The 22,032-nt window shown below is 38.4% G+C and overlaps 1 protein-coding gene across 2 annotated transcripts in view; it reads right to left on the minus strand.

Annotated features, from left to right (window-relative positions):
- LOC131061434 (DExH-box ATP-dependent RNA helicase DExH11) overlaps positions 1-22,032 on the minus strand; it is a 334,783-nt gene that overhangs the window by 227,817 nt on the left and 84,934 nt on the right. For both annotated transcript variants that reach the window (XM_057995124.2, XM_057995123.2), the window contains exons 9-10: positions 18,121-18,321; positions 17,883-17,993 (exon numbers count right to left, since the gene is read on the minus strand). In XM_057995124.2, the coding sequence (XP_057851107.1) occupies positions 17,883-17,993; positions 18,121-18,321 (312 nt within the window). The remainder of the gene's footprint in view (positions 1-17,882; positions 17,994-18,120; positions 18,322-22,032) is intronic.

A 22,032-nucleotide genomic window follows, 5' to 3' on the forward strand; every position in this document is an offset into this window, starting at 1 on the left:
TGTAGTGGTCCTTGCCAGGATAATGCAACTATGTGTATGAGTTAGATGCTCTTAACTCTCCTACTTCCATTTCAACTGGACCTCTATATGTCAATCCTGTGTACTCATGAGCTCTAGCAAGTGAATATATGATAACGTCTTAGTGCATGCAAGCGTCTTCAACTGTACGCCAAGGTTATTACTTATGATTCTTGCTCAGTTAATCTTCTCTTTCCAGTCAAAACTACTTGCATGAAATAGAATATCCAATTCTCGAATTGAGATGCCTGAGAGGTCCCCATGACTCGGTTGAGCAAAGTAATCAAATCACTAAACTCTTCCTTAAAATCAATCATGTGAAGATTGGCGAGTAGCTTGGATATGTCAGGCCTACTCTTTGATAACCAATACTTGTTCATTATGCCAAGGCATTTCATAGAATGCCCGTGCTACTTCTTTGCTTTTGTAAATCATGCCCTTGGGCTCAGGTATTTGCTTTGCTAATAATTGTATTAGATAGGTAGGCAAGTACTTTGCCATCTGGTGCCACTATTCTTCTTGTGCTAGCATCATAGTGTTTGGCACACTCATCAACTCATTGCATTGTATGGCCGAAGAGAAGCCTGTTGCTTTTACTATCCTGCTCTCGACCATCATATTTGAGAATTTGGATGGCCTGGTGGTATACAAGGGGACTTGGAACTTCTTCATGTCTATTCATCCTAGGTTGGTGTCACCCACATTGCTCCAAAATGAGGTCATCTTGGATTGCAACGCCTCTCCCTTCGAGTCTTCCTTGATGAGGGTTTGGCATGTACCTACTCCAATCTTCAGAGCTCCCATGCTCTACCTGCGAGAGTTGTCTAAGTTAGTTCCATAATAGGATATCAATGCTCCCAAGCTGAAATTAACCACATAAGTTAGCACCTTCTGCTCTAAAGCTGATAATTCACTAAAATCTTCAATATTGCTAGAACTCAAGGAGTTTATATTAAAACCCTACATTGTCAAATCTGTTCCTACTTGAAGATAATCATGAACTTTGCTTTAAAACTTGTCAAATGATCAATTTCAAGTGTTCTCAAGCATGGTATGAAATAAATTCTATACTTGAAACCTCATCACAAACCCTAGCTGTGGAGCTACATCAGCGCATTAAAGTCTTTTTTTTAATGAAAAACGATCAAAACCACTTGTTTCAAACCTGAAACTATGTCTTAAATTGACTGATGACTTCCAATTAGTCTTTAATTTGGCAGAATTCTCCTTGTATTCAAGTGCTTTCGCCATGATAATGATGTCAAATGCTGAAATTGAGGGTGGAATTCGCTGATTATTGATGGTGATCGCTGATTTTGATAATGCAAGAACGGTGGTCTGCAACAATGAATTCACTTTGTGCCTTGAATGAATTAACAATGCCAAGTCCTCAATATTACTGTTGAATTCGCCTAATGCTTGAACGGAAACGCTACCTATTCAAAGTGAATTTTCTGCCTTAGCAAAGATGAATTTGACAATGTCTTGCTTTGAATGGAGTCACTGCTTCCTAAAAAGCAAGCGCCGCACCTGATTGAGATCATTCGCTTTGTCGATTGTATGTTGATCAATGGAAACGATCAACATTGTCTTTATAGATGTTGTAAGGGATGCGCTTCTTCATCTCAAGACTGACTTGTGCTGTTCATTGAATGTTTTGCAATTTCGTTTTTCAAAGGATGAAGGCCGACTTGCTTTCCTCATTTTCAATTTAAATCAAAACGTCTCCTTCCCTTCATGGGCCCCTTCTCATAGGCTGGCACTAAAACTTATGTGTCTTTCCCTTGGTTGTGGGTGGCAAGGATCAAGGAAAAGATCACACTTTTCAAGTGTCAAAGGAAGTTCACACTTTTGGGTGAGCGAAGTAAGTGCTGAGCGGAAGGTCGCGGGTTTTGAAGGGCAAAGGAAGTTTGTGCCTTAGAATGGGCAAAGGAAGTGCTTAAAGGGAGGTTGCGGGTTTTGAAGGGCAAAGGAAGTTTGTGCCTTAGCATGGGCAAAGGAAGTACTTAAAGGGAGGTCACGGTTTTGACACCCCAAAGTAAATAACTCAAATCGTGGTTTGAAAGAGCGTTAACAGCACCTCAAGACTTGCAAATTGAATTGCTCCCTTCACTTGCTTTGGATTAGACTTTTGATATCCCCCTTTTAGAAGCGTTCAAGCATGGTCAGAATTTTCACTAAGCAAAGAAAACGACTAAGGGAAAATCTTAACTTTTGGGGGTCAAAGGAAATGAATGAGAGTAAGATTGCGCATTTGGGGGCTCAAAGGAAATGGCACATGATAGGTCGCGGTTTTTGCACCCCAAAGGAAGTGTCATCAAAGGAAGGTCATTGCTTTTGGGAGCCAAAGGAAATGACTCAAATGTAGTTTGCTGATTTTCGGGGCAAAGGAAATGACTTTAATTGCTCCTACCTTGTTCGCTCAAGTTCATCATCTTCCCATATCACTGCAAAACATCAAATAATCAACCTTGATCAAAATTTCGGAGGTCTCCCATCCAGATCAGGCTTCTATGAGATCGAAGGAAGAAATGTCAATACCTTGGTTGAGTCAAGGAAGTGATCACAAGCTGGATTGGGCTCTCAAGGGGGCAAAGGCAATGACTTTGAATATTCAATTTTGCTCACTTAATCACCTTACACTAAGCCGCTTGATGATTGCCTTGACCTTAGCCTGTTCTCCTTCCAAGCCTTAACTCTCTTTCAACAATTTGCCTAGATCAAACTTCAGCACTTCATCTCTGATTTTGCAAGCCTATGATGATGATCAAATGGAATGATCATCATGAATCACTCATTTCAAACCGTTGAGGACAAAATCAGCTCAACCTTATTCAATCTAAAGGATCGAACTACTCCTAACCTATCCTAAAACTTAGAAACTAAAAGCAAAAGAGGGGTCCCCATTTGCAATGGGGCGATGTGTGAAATGGTCACAACACGCACCTTCTAAAACACGATGCTAAATATAATAAAATCACATCACTTTATCACAACTTCCAGATAATAATCTGCCTGCCAGTGTTAATTTGAATCACTGCTATCAAACAAACTGACATTGCTACTGTTAAAATATACATTGATGCTGCTCATTATTTGTTTCACATGGGAGATTCAGACTTTGTCACCATCTTCCCATATAGTAGTTGCTGCCTGGCAATATCAATGTTGCATATAGTCATTGCATCTCCTTCTACACAGAAGCAAGACATCACTGCCTTTACAAAATTAATCATTGCTTTAGTCTCATAACATTTGCTGTCTTTATTTGAAGCACATGATCTGTATTATACCCTGCTTCATTGCCACTTATCCTTGACTTTGCTGCCTTCTTGTCTGTTAATTTATTCTTAATTTTGGCATCTTAGACCAAAAAGGAATCAACCAGCAATCCTCTTTCTTCAGAAAAGTCTTTTTAAGTGTCAAACACATGTTATTCCATAGTGGGTGACTATTCCAATAAGCTTGCCCAATATTTGTGCCTGTGATCTACCCTTTCATAGAATCTGTCCTTGAACAATGGATAGTGACTTTTGACCTTAATGATATCCTCTTATCTTAATACCAACAACCACATCTAATAATTTCATTCATACATCAATGATAATAATCCTCTCCAAATACCTTTGGCATCAACAATCTTATTTACCTGCATTTTACGTAAATGGCAATATTGTATTTTCACCTTTGAAGCCAACAATCTCTCTTATGCACCTTCACACCAATTACAAAAATCTTGCCCATGTTTTATATAACATCAAAGACAATATTTCCAACAAGGGCACCACTCCTAGACCCCACCCTGTTAAAACCCTAATTTACTTTTAAAAAACTAAAACATTACATTTTAAAGGATTGACATAGCTAGTCTCTGACCGAGCATAAACATATCAATTTCTAACCGAGCATTCATCCAGGAACATATTTTACAGTGAATGTAAATTATTCAGTTAACTATTGCGCATAAGATTTGAACAGAAATGTGTAGCACAACCCAACGCATGTTGGTTCACAAAATTACACCCCTCCTCAAAAATAAAATTTCCAGGTCACCTTATAATTTTGGCATTCTCATATTTTCTATATGTTGATAAGAGTGGCTGTAGACTGCAATTATGTTGTCATTAAATAAAACCTTAGTTGTTAGCATAATCTGGCATGTAATGGGTACTTTTCTGAAGGTCGTTGGTAGTTTCGACAGTTGGCATTCCTGCCAACCGACCAAGTAGTATATAATTTGGCATTGTATCGGGAAGAAGTGTTGTTGACTGTGTATCCATTATTGAGTGCAATAAAGACAACTTTCTGGCCTATATGATTGTATGATACTATGTTATTTACTTTATGAATATTATCAGTGTATAATTCCTGTATTGTGCAATTCAAACTAACACATGAAGGAGCAAACATTTTGGCACCATTGCCGATTCGAATTCCGGAGATCAATATGGCGGTAGGTGGTAACCACTAATGGGCCAACCATTCGAACAGCAGTTGATAGTCACTTAAGGTGATACACACGAAGAGGCCATGCAAGCAGAAGTACGAGAGGATCAAATGATGGACGATTTGGTGCAACTGTGGGACATTTCCATCACTCAGTACGTGCAGAGGGAAGCTTGGGAGAGAGCGGTCCCTGAGGGCACAGTATGGGAGGATTGAACAATAAATTTTGTCGTGTTTGATCTTCTTGGGAGCCTTCCTAGACTGTTGGCATGGAACCTCAATGAACGACAAGAGTAGAGGGAAGAAATTAGTCATGAACATCGTAGGCAGCAAATACTGCAACAGTAAGAGGAACGGAGACGTAGGGAAGAAGAAGAGAGGGATATGGGCAAACATTGTACCCCTGGCAATTAATGCCCCTACATCACAACAAAGACCAACAGCGTACAGAAACCAACAGAGACATAGGCGAGGGGTAGGTACGGAGATCCCTACGTTTCAGAGAACAAAACGAACGGAGACGTAGCCTGAGGAAGATTCTTGAAGGCCCGGAGAGTCCAGAAAGGCAGAGCAAGAGTCGGAGTGTGAATCGGAGCCGTAGTTGGAAGAGGTAGAAACCCTGTACGTGGAACTAGTTGGTAGAGATTGTGAGCAACCTACCATTGTCGAACATAGCGGAGGAAGATCTCCCCGACCAGGCCGCTCACTCAATGTCAAGTGAAGAAACCGGAACTCGGTCTGAGAGCAATCCGACTGTGACGAAGAGGTCGTACGGGATTTGCACGGTGAGGTCGCCGAAATATTTGAAAATAATCTATAGAATTGGGAATTTGTCTCTCGCGGAAAAGTCAAAAATAGGAGGGTCGTACGGGACTTGCAGGGTGAGGTCGCCGAAATATTTGAAAATAATCTATAGAATTATGAATTTGTCTCTCGCGGAAAAGTCAAAAATAGGAGGGTCGGAGTCAAAAACCCCAGGAAGGAGGGACTATAGGAGGGAGGGTGACTAAGGTGCGAAAAACGGAGGGGGACGCGTAGAAAGCTCACGTATGGAGTCGAACGGTTCAATCTAGTCGAACACGTACGGTACCTTCCAGGCGGCACATAACACCTCCCAAGCGAGACAGAGTACCTTCCAGGTAAAAGCAATGGCCCACAACCAAAAAACTCTAGAGCAACAGAAACTCCCAAGATTCATGGGCGACAGGTCAGAGGACCCCGTACAGCACTGCAAAACATGTGTAACCATATGGGAAGCGAACGGCCAAGATGACCAAGATTACTAGTTGAAAGTGTTCCCAGCCACTCTTTAGGGGATTGCAATTGACTATTATACGGACCTTGATGCCCAACACAACACAAGTTGGAATGCTTTGAGGAGGGCCTTCCAAGAGGACTTCAAGCTCCTGAGGGATGATAATGAGATTGTGGCCGAAATCTATATACTAAGAAAGGGAAATGTGAAAGTGCCAGGGCCTATAACCATAGGCTGAAGGAGTTGCTAAACAAGATGGAGAATTAGTCAACTGATGGGTTGAAGAAAAGATGGTTTGTGGACGGACTCGTACCGTCCCTTAGGAAGAAGATGAGGGCAGTCCCTCCATCGTCATATGAGGAGGCCTACAACAAAGCAATGGATATTGAAAGTGAAAGCAAACAATAAAAAGGGAAGAGGAGGGCGAGCGACAACGACGGTACAGATGAAAATACTGATGGCGAGTCGAAGAACGTACAGGCCCTCTGTAGGGATATGATGCAAATGATGAGAGAGTTGAAAGCCGACAAGGAGAATGGTAAAGAGGGTAAAGAACTCTGGTATACCGACTACAAGGCAGAAGGTCACACTAAGGGAACATGCCCACGGAAGTCTTTTTGCGACATCTATCAGGTGTTGGGGCATTCCATCAAGAAATAACCGTACAATCTAAAACAAGGAGCACACAAGTGCTCCTTACCCAACCGGAGCAAATCACTCTGCCAGCCACATCACCCAAACCAACAAACTCTAATGCTTCACCAAGGGGATATCTTAACAATTGGCGAGAGAATAATCGGTCCAATACCAACACGCCAAGAAGTAAAATCCAGTACAACGCAAAAGGGCGACCTATGATTCAATGCCACAAATGTAATGAATGGGGCCACTTTGCTCGGGAGTGTCAAAATGGAAACAATAATGGAAGTTTGTCGTGTAAGTGGTGCAGTCCTGGGAAGCATGAGGACATTGATTGCCAAAAACAGAAGGGGGTAAATATCTGGACATCAAAGAGCCAAACAAGGAGGTACTAGCAATTACAAGATTGCAGAGCAAAAAGTCTATGTACCCTGCTTCCCCTACAGAGAAAGAAAGGCTCTATGAGGCAAAGGCTAATGTTGAACGGGCGATGGCAAAGGAACGACGGGCCTCACATAACACTGCCAATAGCCCACTTCGGTCAGAGTCTGAAAGAACCAAAGTTCCCAGACTCGGACTCGGCTCTAACTCGGCAAGGCTGACTCGACTCGTGACTCGGCTCGGACTCGGCAATGACTCGGCAACGACTCGGCAAAATAAGAAAACCCTTGAAATTTAGAGATTTTTAACGATTTAAAACTTGTTTCGTTCACCCATTATTGAATTAAGCTTAAAGACACTATAACATCATCAAATAGAAGCTAATTTGATCACATACATAAACATACATCCATCACATGCGTAGAAATGTAAATTGTAGCTGAAGGAATTAGAAAACATAGATATATAGAGTTATAAATGTTGTCCAATGTATATAAAATCCATGACTTCAAATGTTCCCAAACATATATGTAACTGTAAAGTGTAAACAAAAACAAGTCTATGGCTCAGGCTCAGCCTCAGCCTCGTCTATCTGCCTCTTAGAAAGGCGTCTAAGGTAGGTCCTGGATGACTGAGTAGCCATAGTCTCTGCCTGTGATGTGCCAGTCTGAGTAGCCATAGGTGTTGGGGACGAGGGGACATGTTTCCGGGATGGGGGGACCAAGGGCCTAAGTTTGGGGACAGCAAGGGGACGGCGATGGGGGGGTGGCGGGGTGGTGGTGCTGATATAGTTATACATATACATATAGTACTTGAAAAACTAGTTTTGAAAAGATGTATGACAGTATTACAATATAAGAATTACATTTTCAAATGAGACTATAGGAAATTTGAAATACTAAATCTAAATACCAATTACCAAGATTTCTAAGTTGTGTTGTTATATGGAGCCTAATCAGACTCAGAGGTTAGATTTTCCCTACTTCTATCGGCGTAGTTTCCCCCTACATTTTTCAACGGGGGTTTGGGGGCAGCGCCCCCAACTTGGGGTCAAGGGGCATCGCCCCGCGAGGACAAAAATACTTTTATTATTTTCTAAAGGTGTCGGGTGTTATAAGAAAGGGAAATGGCAAAAAAAGTCATTAAAAAATGTTATGTTTTTTTTTTTTTTTTTTACTACACTTTATTAAGTGACTCCAGCCGGGTCACAACCCTCGAACTCGGCGAGTCAGGGAATGACTCGCCTGACTCGGCGAGTCGGGCGAGTCACGCCCTCTGACCCGTCCGAGCCCGGGTCAGGGTCACCGTGACCCGGCAGGGGTCACCCGGACTCGCGTGACTCGCCGCAAGTCACGGAACTCTGGAAAGAGCTATAATCAAACAGATGTTGCAAGCCACCGTACCTGTATGAGTATCTGACCTTCTGAAGACAATGCCACAATTGAAGATGTCTCTCACAAATGTAGTCGGTAATAACATTATTGGCCAGGAATGTAACTAGCCGGCGACAAAATCACCTGGCAAGTCTACCACGAATCTATCGGCAGGATAACTACCTGGCACATCTGCTACGGATCCAATGCTACTTGTTGTAAGTATTGGCCGGAAGCTAGCGGTAGTGGAAATGGAAATCATGGGACGCAAAATAACAAATACCATTGTCGATGTCGGTAGAAATATCCCCTGTACGGAGGCTGAGAAGCTGTTGGAGTTTATGAGGAGAGGATGCCAGGAGGAGTTTGAGCGACAATTCACCCAGCAAGGTTGGCCAACGACGGAGACTGAGCAGACGGTTACCACTTGGCAGCAAGGGCACATCATGTAGGATCAGGGGGTGCTGGGTCTTATCTTCCAAGGTATGAAAAGTTCCTACTAAGAACTATTTTTTCAGATAAGGCGGACTCTGGCAGAACAGGCCGCTGCGAAGGAAGTGATTGCTAGACTCCAGTAGGAGTTAGACAAACGTGCAAAACTTGGTACCATGGAGAAACAAATCCGAGTTGAGCTGGAGGAGATAATCGCCTCCCAGGCGACCCATGTGTCAGAGCAGAGTGTTCAGATAACAACACTTGACGATAAGCTGGCTTCCTTGACAAGCCAAGTGGAGCAGAAAGGCAAGGATCTACTGGAGGCAGCACACATGGTGAAGAAAGCCCGCAAGCGTTAGTTGGTGGCCGAGCATGACCTACGGCTTTGTAATGTCCCCAATTTTAATAGTGACTTAATTAAGTTTATTAATTAAGTGGTCCTAAATTTTAAATAATATCATAAGGACTTATTTAATTAATTAATTTAATTATTAAATAAAGGGGCCCAAATTAATAAAATCATAAACTATTGTCGGCCTGCCTGTAACCCTTCGGGAAACTTCCCAGAGCTCTTTATAAGGCCAAGTTTGGCATAGTTGTAGGTATGGTGAATTTGATGTTTTCTTTGTATTTGCGAATTCCAAGTGGAGTTTCGTTTTGTTGCAGTTTCGAAGGTGCAAGATCCTCCCTATTCTGTAATCACAGTTTCGGTGGTTAGCAGCCACCCTAGTCTGTCGTTGGAGATATCATTTCTGATATTTCACTTTGTACTTCATTGTCGGATCTATCTCTACCGTGTGGAAATATAATTACAAATATTTAGTTCTTGGCCATTCCATGTTGTTGGTGTATACTATGTGTTGATAATTCATACCCGTACCTAGAATAATCTTATCGACGGAGGTAATATCTACGATTTGTAATCCTGTCGAGAGTGAAACCCGCTGAAGGTGTAGTACGCCAAGAGTGAATCTTGTCGAAGGTGTAGTACGCCGAGAGTGTAATCCTGTCGAGAGTGAAACCCGTCGAAGGTGTAGTACGCTGAGAATGAAACCCGTCGAAGGTGTAGTACGCCAAGAATGTAATCTTGCTGAGAGTGAAACCCGCCGAAGGTGTAGTACGTCAAGAGTGTATTTTTGCCAAGAGTGAAACCCGCCAAAGGTGTAGAACGTCGAGAACGTAATCCAGTACGCCGAGAGTGAAAACATGTCGAAGGTGAAATTCTGGTACCGTGTGATTGGGTACATTATTGGCTTCGCATGGCACAACTTCAGCAACTTTAGCGTCAGGCTTCAGATTCCACCACCACTCCAGGGACGTCCTCTCAACAGTAGTTTTTTGTTTAGACCCATTTTTTCGAGTCGTCTGGCAGACGACTTCTTTTGGGGGGGGGGCTGATGTAGACGGCAATTATGTCGTCATTAAATAAAAACTTAGTCGTTAGCATAATCTGGCCTGTAATGGGTACTTTTTCAAAGGTAGTTAGTAGTTACGGTAGTTGGCATTCCCGCCAACCGACCGGGTAGTATATAATTTGGCACTGTATCGGCAATAAGTGTTGTTGACTGTGTATCCATTATTGAGTGCAATAAAGACATCTTTCTAGCCTATATGATTGTGTGATGCTCTGTTATTTACTTTATGAATATTATCAGTGTATAATTCCTGTATTGTGCAATTCAAACGGGCACGTGAAGGACCAAACAGTGGCTCATACATCTTGAATTTTTCTTAATTGATATAAATCATGGGATTGTTACATATCATAAATTCGATGGAGTTAGCGTAAAGTAGGATTTGAGCACTAAGCAAACTGCATATGCTTTAGAAGGGCAATTTTATAGACAAACTATAGTTATGTATGTTAAGTTCTTTCAAAATTCAGTGATCAAAATAGAAGAGATGGAGATATGATCTGAAAGTTGTATTTTATCTGCTATAGCGTGTTTTAAAAATGCACCACACTTATTAATTTCGGTGTATGCATCCTCCTCAATGTAAGCATGCTATATAAGTGGATGAGGGGTTACGTAGTGAGGAGATATATCTTCCCACGTAGGAAGACACATCTCTTCCCACGTGGGAAGACACATCTCTTCCCTACGTACCTCTCACCACAATATATAAACTAGTCACCATTTATTTACCCGATCGGAAGGAGTGTGACTTGTTTGAGAATCGCTTTACCACCCGATACCATTAACGGTGTAACCGTTGATCAAACGGGATAAGTTAACTTTGGTTTTATTTATCATTAGTTAACGTTAACATATTAGTATATGTAATCAAATTAATATATATATATATATATATATATTTATATCGGAAGCATGAAATAGTACGACTGACGTTGCAAAATTTAACACTCCCTCTTAACTAGTGAGGACACATTTCATGTTAGAGAAAACATCACAATTCATCCATTGATTGTGAAGAGAGGAGATATCACACCATAGTGATATTCAGAGATATGGTTCAACAATGAATATCAAGTCTCATGATACTCACCATAACTCATAGTTATCAAGTAAGGTATGTGCACTGGCATCAAGTCACATGATGCCTACCATACTAATAATGATTTCATGGCATGTCCACGAATATTATGTTCATAATATTCACCATGAAGATCTCTATCATAATTATGCTTTATTTAATGATATCAACCAACAGATATTTACCATAATGTCTCAGAGATATATATACTATCACAACATGTCCACAGATATCAAGTCACATGATATCCATCAAGATAGTTAAATTGGTAATTGTAAAATCGTCACCTTACAATATCAATTTGAAACAAGTGTTCATTATTGAAAAGTCGTCACCCTTCAATAATGTTCACATAAGGCCCATGCAGTCATGGAGTCACACACATGACAAATACAAGAGTTTACACACTAAACATCTTTAAATATATTAGTATATCAGAATAAATGAGACTATCTCAAAATTAAAGAACATTTTCAACCATACCAAGTTTATCTCTAAAGTGTTCAATCTTGATCTTGGAGAGAGGCTTGGTCAGAATGTCTGCAATTTGGTCACCTGTAGCAATATAATTCAGTCGGATCACATTCCTTTCCACCATATCTCGAACATAGTGATAAGGTATCTCAATGTGTTTAGACCTGTCATGAAATATTGGATTCATTGAAAGTTTGATGCAACTCTGATTGTCACTGTAGATGACAGCAGGATTTAAGGGCTGACCAAACAGTCCTACAAGCAGTTTCCGAAGCCATACTGCTTCTCTTGCTCCCATGGAGGCTGCAATGTATTCAGCTTCTGTAGAACTAAGAGCAACTGAAGACTGTTTTCTACATATCCATGAGATCATTCCTGATCCTAAACTGAAGCAACATCCTGATGTGCTTTTCCTGTCAACTACGCTTCCAACCCAATCAAAATCAGTGAATCCATGTAGGTCAAGGTCTACATGTTTATACTTCAGACCAAAACCAATAGTTCCTCGAAGTTATCTCAGAATATGTTTTGCAGCAACAAGATGTATTTCCCTAGGTTCACACATGAACTAACTTAGTGCATTAAGAGCATAACATATATCAGGTCTTGTGTTTACCAAATACATCAGAGATCCAATAATCTGTCTGTAGGGGGTAGGATTTGCAAACTCTGATTCTGCAGCTGCTTCCTTTAGTTTGTGCAGATTTGTCTCCATAGGTGTGGTCATGGATCTACAATCCATCATTCCAAATCTCTTGAGTATATCAATGGTGTATTTTCCCTGATTAAGGATTATACCATCTGCCTGCTGCCAAACTTCCAATCCAAGGAAGTAGTGAAGAATTCCTAAATATTTCATATCAAACTCAGACGCTAATTCTTTCTTACATTGAGAAATACAATTATCCTCTCTTGTGATTAGTAGATCATCAACATAAAGAATAAGAATTAATAATTCACCATTGATTACCTTGTAGTAGAGATTTGGATCTGCTTCATTCTTGGAAAACCCTAATTCCAAGAGATAGTGATCAATTCTTTCATACCATGCTCTGGGGGCCTGTTTCAATCCATATAGAGCTTTCTTTAATCTGCAACCTTATGAATCACAAAACCTTCAGGTTGCTCCAAATAAACTTCTTCTTCAATCTTACCATTCAGTAAAGCAATCTTAACATCCATTTGATGGACTTTCCATCCTTTAGATGTTGCAATAGACAAAACTACTCAGACAGAAGTGTATCTGGCAACAGGACCAAATGTCTCTTCATAATCAAAGCCTTCTTTCTATGAGAAACCTCTAGCAACAAACATTGCTTTGTGCTTCTCAATGCTGCCATCTGTTGCATGTTTGATTTTGAAGAGCCATTTAGAAGATACCACAGATTTGCCTTTAGGCCTAGGCACAATATCCCAGACATTATTTTTCAGAATTGACTGAAACTCTTCTGACATAGCATCTTTCCAAAACTGATGCTTGAGCGCATCTCCAACACAAGAAGGTTTTGCATCAATGATCTCATTCATCAAGGCAGTATAACTAGAAAATAGGTTAGGTCTCTTACTTTCTCTAAAGGTCCCCTTTGGAGCAGCATAATTTTCAGCTTCTTGAAGCATCTTTTTAGCCCAAAGTTGTCTCTTCCTAGTTTCGGGATAATTTTCTTCTAAAGGTAAGCCTTGAACTTCATGCTCAGCATCTTTAGGGGTCTCCCTCTGAATCTCAGGGGTGGAATCCTCATCCAAGCTTATAAGAAGATCTTGGTGTTCTAATTCATTACAGCTTTTGGACCTCCTGAATGCTATGTCTTCCTTAAAGATGACATCTCTGCTTAGTTCAATTTGTCTTTGACCAGGTATGTATATTTTGTAGGCTTTAGAGGTTTCACTGTACCCAACAAATACTCCTTTCTTTCCAGAAGGTTCTAACTTTGACCTCTTTTCTTTGGGGACATGAATATAGACTGGACACCCAAAGATCCGGAAATGACTTATGACAAGTTTGTTGCCAGTAAAGGCAACTTCAGGGGTTTTATTGTCAAGAAGAGAATGAGGACATCTATTTTGAATGTACACAGCTGTCCTAGATGCTTCAGCCCAAAATGAGGTTTCTATATTTTGGTCAAACAACATAGCCCTAGCAGCTTCTACTATAGTCCTATTCTTTCTTTCAGCTACCCCATTTTGTTGTGGGTTAAAAGGTACAGTTAACTCCCTCTTAATCCCAGCATTTATACAATAATCTTTAAACATATCAGAAGTGTATTTCCCCCCATTGTCTGTTCTTAAGGTTATGATTTTCTTACTTGTCATATTTTCCGCAAGAGCTTTGAATTCCTTAAATTTAGAAAGGATTTCTTCAGACTCTTTGTACGTCAGAAAATATATCTAGGTCTTCCTAGAATAATCATCTACAAATATTACATAATATAAAAATCCCCCTAATGAGGGTACAGACATGGGTCCACATAAACCAGAATGAACTAATTCTAATACATTTTTGGATTTACCGTTGCTAGAATGAAAAGACCCTTTAGTATTCTTTCTTTCCCAAGGCACACCCTTTGCAGGCTCCTTCAGATTTTTGACTTAGCTTGGGTAAGTCGATCGCCATCTTCTCTATCTTAGGTAGGGCATGGAAATGAAGGTGCCCTAATCTTTTGTGCCAAAGCTCATTCGAATCTGGAGTCTCATGAATCAAGGCTCGAGGTGGAGTGGTGCAAAGTCTGTAGAGGCTCCCTTGGCGTACTCCAATGGTGTGGGCTTTCTTGATGGTGGAGTTCTTTGGCCAAGCAAGTACCTTTCCTTCCATAAAGGTTAATCTGTAACCCTTATCTTCAAGTGCAGAAATTGAGACAAGGTTTCTCTTTATACCAGGTACAAATAGAACTCCAGTCAGCTGTAGGGATATGCCTGACTTTAGGTTGATATTGCAGGTTCCTATTCCCATAACTGGATAATTTGAGTCATCACCAATTGTCACTTCTTCATTTGAACATTCCACAAGTGTATCTAGGTGCTCACGAAATCCAGTAATGTGTCAAGATGCTCCGCTATCAATCACCCATGTGTTGAAACTGGAGGTGATTTGACTAGAGATGGCTGAGTAGAAGACTAGCTTCTCGGAATTACTCCCTTTCTTAATTTCTGCCATTGAAGCTTGTTGTTTGATCCTGTCTAAACACTTCATTGCATAGTGCCCATATTGGTCACATCTAAAACATTGTACTTCAGAAATGTCTCTCTTCTTCTTTGAAGACCTCTTCCCATTTGAGTTGTTGTCCCTCTTTCTCTTAAAGTTCTTCTTCTTTCCTTTCTTGTGGGAATTAGAGTTTAGAACTCGAATGTCTTCATTACCATTGTTTTGTTTTATTCCTCTTGTGACAAGCTAAGATTCCTCTTGATTGCAATCGGTTTTCAATCTATCAAACTTGGGAAAATTAGAACGAGCATTGATTCCTTGAATGAACGATTCCCATGAGGTCGGAAGTCCATTTAGGGCCATCATAGCAAGTTCTTTGTTGTCTACTAGATGTCCAATAGTGGATAGTTGATCCCTAAGCTCAGTGATCCTCAAGAAATATGATGTAACCGTTTCTCCTTTATTCATCTTTATTTGGTGTAGTTGATTCTTTAGGGTGAGAGCCCTGCTAGTGTTGTTGATTTCATAAATGTCAGCTGGTGCTTTGAACATCTGAAAGGTCGTCTCATATTTAGAAGTAACTAGTACAATGTGGTCTCTTACTAAATCCACAATTATCTTAAGGGCCTTCTCACTATCCTTGCTCCACTGAATTTTCTCTGTATCATCAGAGGGTTCAAGAATTTCATTTTTGACATGGGAGTCAATTTTATTTTCTTTCAAAACAAGCATGATCCTGAATTTCCAAGATACAAAATTTGGTGCTCCATCTAATCTATCTTCAAACCTAACTCCGGTTGTCATTAGGATTATGGGAATGTGATCTTAGTAAGAGCCTGCTGAAAGTTCATGAGATCGTTAAAGAAATTTAATATGATCTTCCTTAACTTCACTATGATACCATGTTAAGTTCTTTCAAAATTTTGTGATCAAAATAGAAGAGATGGAGATATGATCTGAAAGTTGTATTTTATCTACTATAGCGTGTTTTGAAGATGCACCACACTTATTAATTTCGGTGTATACATCCTCCTCAATGTAAGCATGCTATATAAGTGGATGAGGGGTTACATAGTGAGGAGATATGTCTTCCCACCGAAATTTAATATGATCTTCCTTAACTTCACTATGATACCATGTTAACTTCTTTCAAAATTTTGTGATCAAAATAGAAGAGATGGAGATATGATCTGAAAGTTGTATTTTATCTACTATAGCGTGTTTTGAAGATGCACCACACTTATTAATTTCGGTGTATACATCCTCCTCAATGTAAGCATGCTATATAAGTGGATGAGGGGTTACATAGTGAGGAGCTATGTCTTCCCACATGGGTGGGAAGACACATCTCTTTCCTACGTACCTCTCACCACAGTATATAAACTAGTCACCATTTACTTACCCGATCGAAAGGAGTGCGATAAGTTAACTTTGGTTTTATTTATCATTAGTTAACGTTAACATATTAGTATATGTAATCAAATTAATATATATATATATATCAGAAGCATGAAATACTACGACCGACATTACAAAATTTAACAATGTAAGCTTCATAAAATCAAATCATTTTTTTTGGAGTTGTGGTATGTCCCTTTTCAGGACTACCATATAATTTACCCTAGAATCACAAATTCAAATAAACACGGAACATAATATAGTTAGAGATATAACTTTACCCAAAAAGATGTAAAACCAAATAACTCCTTGTTGAGATCCTACAATCATGTTAGACAAATATTGAAGATGCAATTCATAAGATCAACCATTACTAGGGTTTAAGAGTATATATCCATAATCATTTTAATCATATAACATATCTAATTTTTTATTAGGGTTCAACCATAATGGATAAGGAGACATGATAGGGTGTCGAAGAGATCCTCCACCCTAGACCGAGGAGCAGATCTACCATCCCTCTTGGCCTTATATGGCCTTCCACCATCTCATATGAGGTGGTGTAAGTAGTGAGGAATCCTTTAACCGTTACCCTTCATCATGCCATCCTTATTCTCCTCCCAATGATTGGGCTCCTTAATTCAATGGTCAACCATGGTAGAGCTTTTGAGAAGATACTACAATAGGGTGTCTGAAACATCCTTCCCTTCTAAGCCCAAGGGCGGGGCAGTCCTTGCATCCCCTTTGCCTCATGGAACTATCATTCACCACCATAAGCTAGTTTTCCTAGAAGAGGACATCATAATTGATTCCCCTCCTTGTATTCCCTCATTATATAATGTGTGTGTGTGTGTGTGTGTGTGTGTGTGTCTCTATATATATAGAATCACATCATATTGCCTACCACCAAATCATGAGGTGTAATACTTAATAATTGTATGCCTGAATCTGACTGCATTGTATCAGATTTCTTCTTGTTCCATATATATTTCTAGTCTGATCTGATGAATACAGATTGCAGACTGTAACGATTCTGAACCTTGTTGAATGCAGATTTATGTATAAGAACTCTACTCTGATTTGATGCAATAATCAGTATTAGACCTCCTTATTGTAGATCAGAATTCTTATTTTATTCCCATCCCCTGATGATCATTTCAAATGAATTCTCCTTCCTTTTATATCCTCCAATATAAGGGATAAGTCATCAGTCTTCAATATTTTTACCCCTTTGAAAGAGTCACAACCATTCCTCCTAATGACTAGCTTAAAACTTAATTATATTTTAATTATTTCCTGTTCTACAAAATCGCTGCTTTATTAGTTACTTCTTTTTAACTGTTGCATTAAATGATATATTTACCGCTTTTAATCTTTCTCTTATTGCTGACTTTAATAATATTTATTGCAGCCTCTAATAATATCATCGCTGCGTAATAATAAATACTTACAGCTAGGGAATGATACTTAATACATTTACTTATCCTTCTGTCTTTTACATATTTGTCTTCTAGTGACTTTTGTCTCCTAGTGTGGCTGAGCAACATATTTAATCTTTTTGTTTCCTTTAGGATTCTACAGGAGATGTATGAGAGGTGTTGACCAAATGATGCTGATTAATTTCTTTCGAATTTCTTGGACATTACAAGCTGCTATGTTACACGTTACTCACTTCCTTCTCAAGATAAAAACAAAAAAGGGAATACGGATTTCCAGATACATTGGCATTTGAATACATGTCTATATTCTTTACATTTCAAGATAGCATACTAAAAGAAATCCGTTGCAAAAAACATTTAATCACTAACTGATCAAAATTTATTTTTACCGTTGCAGATAGGAGTACAATATTGATATGTCTTGGAAGCATTATAATAACCTCCTCCCAAACAACTCCACGCTCAACATCATTTACATAATGCACTTCATCAAATATAACCTACATATATAAGAGTGTTAGCTGAAAGTATATCTAACAAAATTAACTTTATCAAAAACATTTCATATAAACTTTGCAACTTTAACCCAATCCTTTCTAATGAAAATTTATGTCAGATATCACTCACCCATTCAATGTCACGAATAATGTCTGCTCCTTTGTAGAGCATAGACCTTAAAATTTCTGTTGTCATGATGAGGCACGAGGCTTCAGGTCTCAAGCTAACATCACCGGTCAGAAGACCAACATCAAACTTTTCACTAAAATCACGATATTTCTGGTTACTGATGGTCTTTATTGGAGATGTATACACAGCTCGTGTACAGTGCTGCAAACCAAAGAACAAGCTGTAGTTAAATGATAGTGACAATATTGGAAACTATTAAACTCTGTAAGGACACAACTAACCTTTCAGAAACACAGGCATTGCCAAACTTGTTTTAAACTCGATAGAGTTTTCCACAGTATTCAACTTACATAACTAATGAAAATATAGCTACGTCAAAAATAATTAAAATAATAGAACATCACATGAATCAATAGTATCAAAGGAATGTAGGCTGTAAATATAATTGGCAATATTTTATTAGTTTTATGCAAATGGTTACTTCGGACCATTCAGAGTCTACAGGTTTATAAACTTTAGTGTCATAATAAGTATCTAGCTTGACTTTCAAATCATAGTGCGTAGTGTGAACTCAGATCCACTAATGCAACTTTGCATATCCTATTGAGTTCAGTATATATGGTCTACAACACATATTATTACAGTTGAGCACATAAATAACCATGTCTAACAAGGAGTAGTGCCTAAATCTTATGAATCGGCTACACTTAAATTACGATCACTCACTTGAGATTTCAATGCTCTGAAAAGTATTTCAAAGGATTACAGATGATCAATTGAATATCAAGAAACATAATTTTTAAAACAAGAAAAGCGGCAACTAGATAGAATTTATATGCTTAAACTTGTAAACTTTAGATATTTTCTTGGACACTAATGAGACACATTACTGTGATTTATATAAAGAACCTATAAATACTTTCTTGAGAAAAGCTACAAATTTCAATTTTGAGGTGAACTGTTTCTTCTCTTTGTTTCTCTACAAACCTTCAAATGATAGAAAAAATTGATTTTCTTAGTTTCCAATCTTTTCATCCAAATTTATTTTTGAAAACCTTCATGATTCAGTTGCTTTAGATGATCAGCTGTACTTCTTAGTTCATGAAGCTAAAAAGAAACTAAAGACATGCTAATAACCTAATTGAGATAGACTTGGGCATGGCATAGATGAAAACTAAGATAGAGAATGTTAGAAATAAGTGCATTCCAACTTAGAGATGATTCAAACAACTTGAGGCTACACCAACTGGAACTCTATCCATCAAACAGTTTCACCTGGGTTTGAAACCATAAAAAAGGAACAACATTAGTAACATCAATTTTTCTAGGCTCTACGAACCTTTCGTATGAGAAAAAAAGTAGGGCCAAGTGCCAAAACAGAAGCTGAATCACTTCTTCTATCTCTTTGTAACTTGAATCTATTATATGACTCATTTCTTCATCCTTAGTGTAAAGCAAACCAGGAAGACAAATAAAAGGCAAACAAGGGCACTTAAGGGGGGTCAAGCGAAATCAAGCATTTTTACGAGGATTCTTGAGGTACAGCAAACCTGTAAAACTGACAATACAATCTATCACTTATAGTAAATGTAATGTCCCCTTTTGGCAATTAGTCTAGATTTTGCCCGAGAATCACAAATTCAAAAAAAACAAATAACATAATATAGTTAGAGATATAAATTTTACCCAAAGAATACAAAGCAAAAGAGATCTTGGTTCTAACCCTGCAATCATGTTAGACCAATTATACAAAATACAATACACAATATCAATTATTACTTATAGCCTACGATACCAGAACTGTCTCGTAGCCACTAGGTGCAAAGCTAGTTATGAACTGGGACGAGATCCGAGCCCAATTCGGCCATGGGTTCATACCTGGTTCGGGACATTGCACAAATCGCCAGAAATTGTTAGAAATCGCCATGAATCGCTCGCCAGGAATCACAAGAAATCATCAGGAATCGTCAAAGTTCTTCTCGCAGTGTTTAATCTTCATTTTTCCATTTTTGCCATATGTAACATGCTATTCTTTTCCGTATCGTAGGTTTTAACAGTATAAGTTTTGTAAAAATTTGTAATGACTCCTTTTGGCTTAAGATATAATTAAATAATTAAAAGCATGTTTGATTATTTAATAAGCCATTAATGTAATTATTTAATATTATTCCTTTAAAAGAGTACATGGAAGGCCAAGGGACATTCAGAAGTTATAAAGGAGGATTAAGATGATTATTTGATCATGTTGGGTTTATTCATTTCTTGGTTGTAACCTTGTGAGGTTCTGGAGATTTGGACTTGGTCCATATCAGCCTTCCTAAGGACGAAATCCCTCTTGAAGAAGACTAGCTAAGGTAGTGAAAGATCTACTCTGCCTGGTGTTTGCTAAAGGTATCAGACATATCTGCTGTCGGTATGTGGATTTCCAATCCTTCTGTACATCCTATATCTGTGATTGGGAAAATTTCAATACATCCAATCTTTTTGTAAGTTTTGTGGCTACGATTGGAAGTTTAATGATGTTGATTTTTGTTGAGGTTGTAATGATTTATCTATTCTTTATTCATTTAGAATTTCAGATGTCTTGATATTCTATGATTTTCAATATAATCTGTTATGTCAATAGAACTCAGTTTTCATGCAAACTATTTGATTAAATTACTTTTGAACATTTCAAATTTATTTTTATATATTTAATAATGTTTAGCAAAATATATTTTTATTTATCTATTAATTTTAATTATTTGTAAATTCATATATATATATATATATATATATATACTCGTACCCAAAGGGGAAAACAATTTGCCATACCCACGTACCCAAATCCGAATCCATATAGGGTTAGAGAACATATATACAAAGCCATCTTAATCATATAATATCAAAGTTCCACAGGGTTTGGGGATGTTTCCTCGAGGGGACAAGGGGACGAGGGGACGAGTTTTACTGACAGGGTTACTTGGGGCCTAAGTTTGGGAACGCTGAGGGGATAGCGGCAAGGGAGCAATGTTGACATAATACATGTAGTACCTGAAAAATTAGTTTCAAAAAGATAAAGATGTATAGCATGATAATCACAGTCTAGTATTCAAATGACAAATGTCAAAATATCAAATATAGATATTCGAACAAGAATTTTCAAAAAAATTTCATTTCATAATCAACTTAATCACGATCCAATGTTCATCAAAATTACAATCAACTGATCAAGTTATCAAGATTCAATAATGTTTAAAGTTCAAACTTCAAAAACAAAATACTAAATATGTTGGTTGAAAATTTTGTACAATTGGGGAAATATACAAAATTACGGTTTCAACCACAGCACGTGAGTAAAACTCTCCTAATTAAGGGAAGGCTCCCCCTATCTAACTACAACTTTGAAAATAAAATAGGATGGGACAACAATCTTTCTTCTTCTTTCAAGAAAGACAATATCCTTTTCTCTTCACAAAAAAGGATAGCAATTGAATATAAACAGCATTAACCACTTTCAAATGAAATGAGAGAAAGGAAATGAAGTTTCTTGAAAGCGCAAAGACTTCCATCACTTCCTTTGGGACGGGACGACAATATCAAGCTCAAAGACTTGATTATGTGAAGTCCTATCTACCCTTTTCTACACTAATGCTATAAAGAACAAGTTATGACAGCTCAAAGACTGAAAAACACTATTCTTTTCTTCTTTAAAACAATGAGAAGTAGTGTAAGCTCAAAGACTCTCAGCTATTTCCCACAAAATCTACTCCTAAATTCTCCTAAGAACAAGTCAAAGCACAAAGACTTGCAGCTTCTCTCAACAAAATATTTATTTTAATCTATATTAAACTCAACTACTTGTAGCACAAAGACTGCAAATCAGATGTGATTAAGCTCTTTAGGAACACTTGCAAGAAAGATAATATAGAA

Source organism: Cryptomeria japonica, chromosome 8 (genome assembly GCF_030272615.1).
Source record: "Cryptomeria japonica chromosome 8, Sugi_1.0, whole genome shotgun sequence".
Lineage (NCBI taxonomy): Eukaryota > Viridiplantae > Streptophyta > Pinopsida > Cupressales > Cupressaceae > Cryptomeria > Cryptomeria japonica.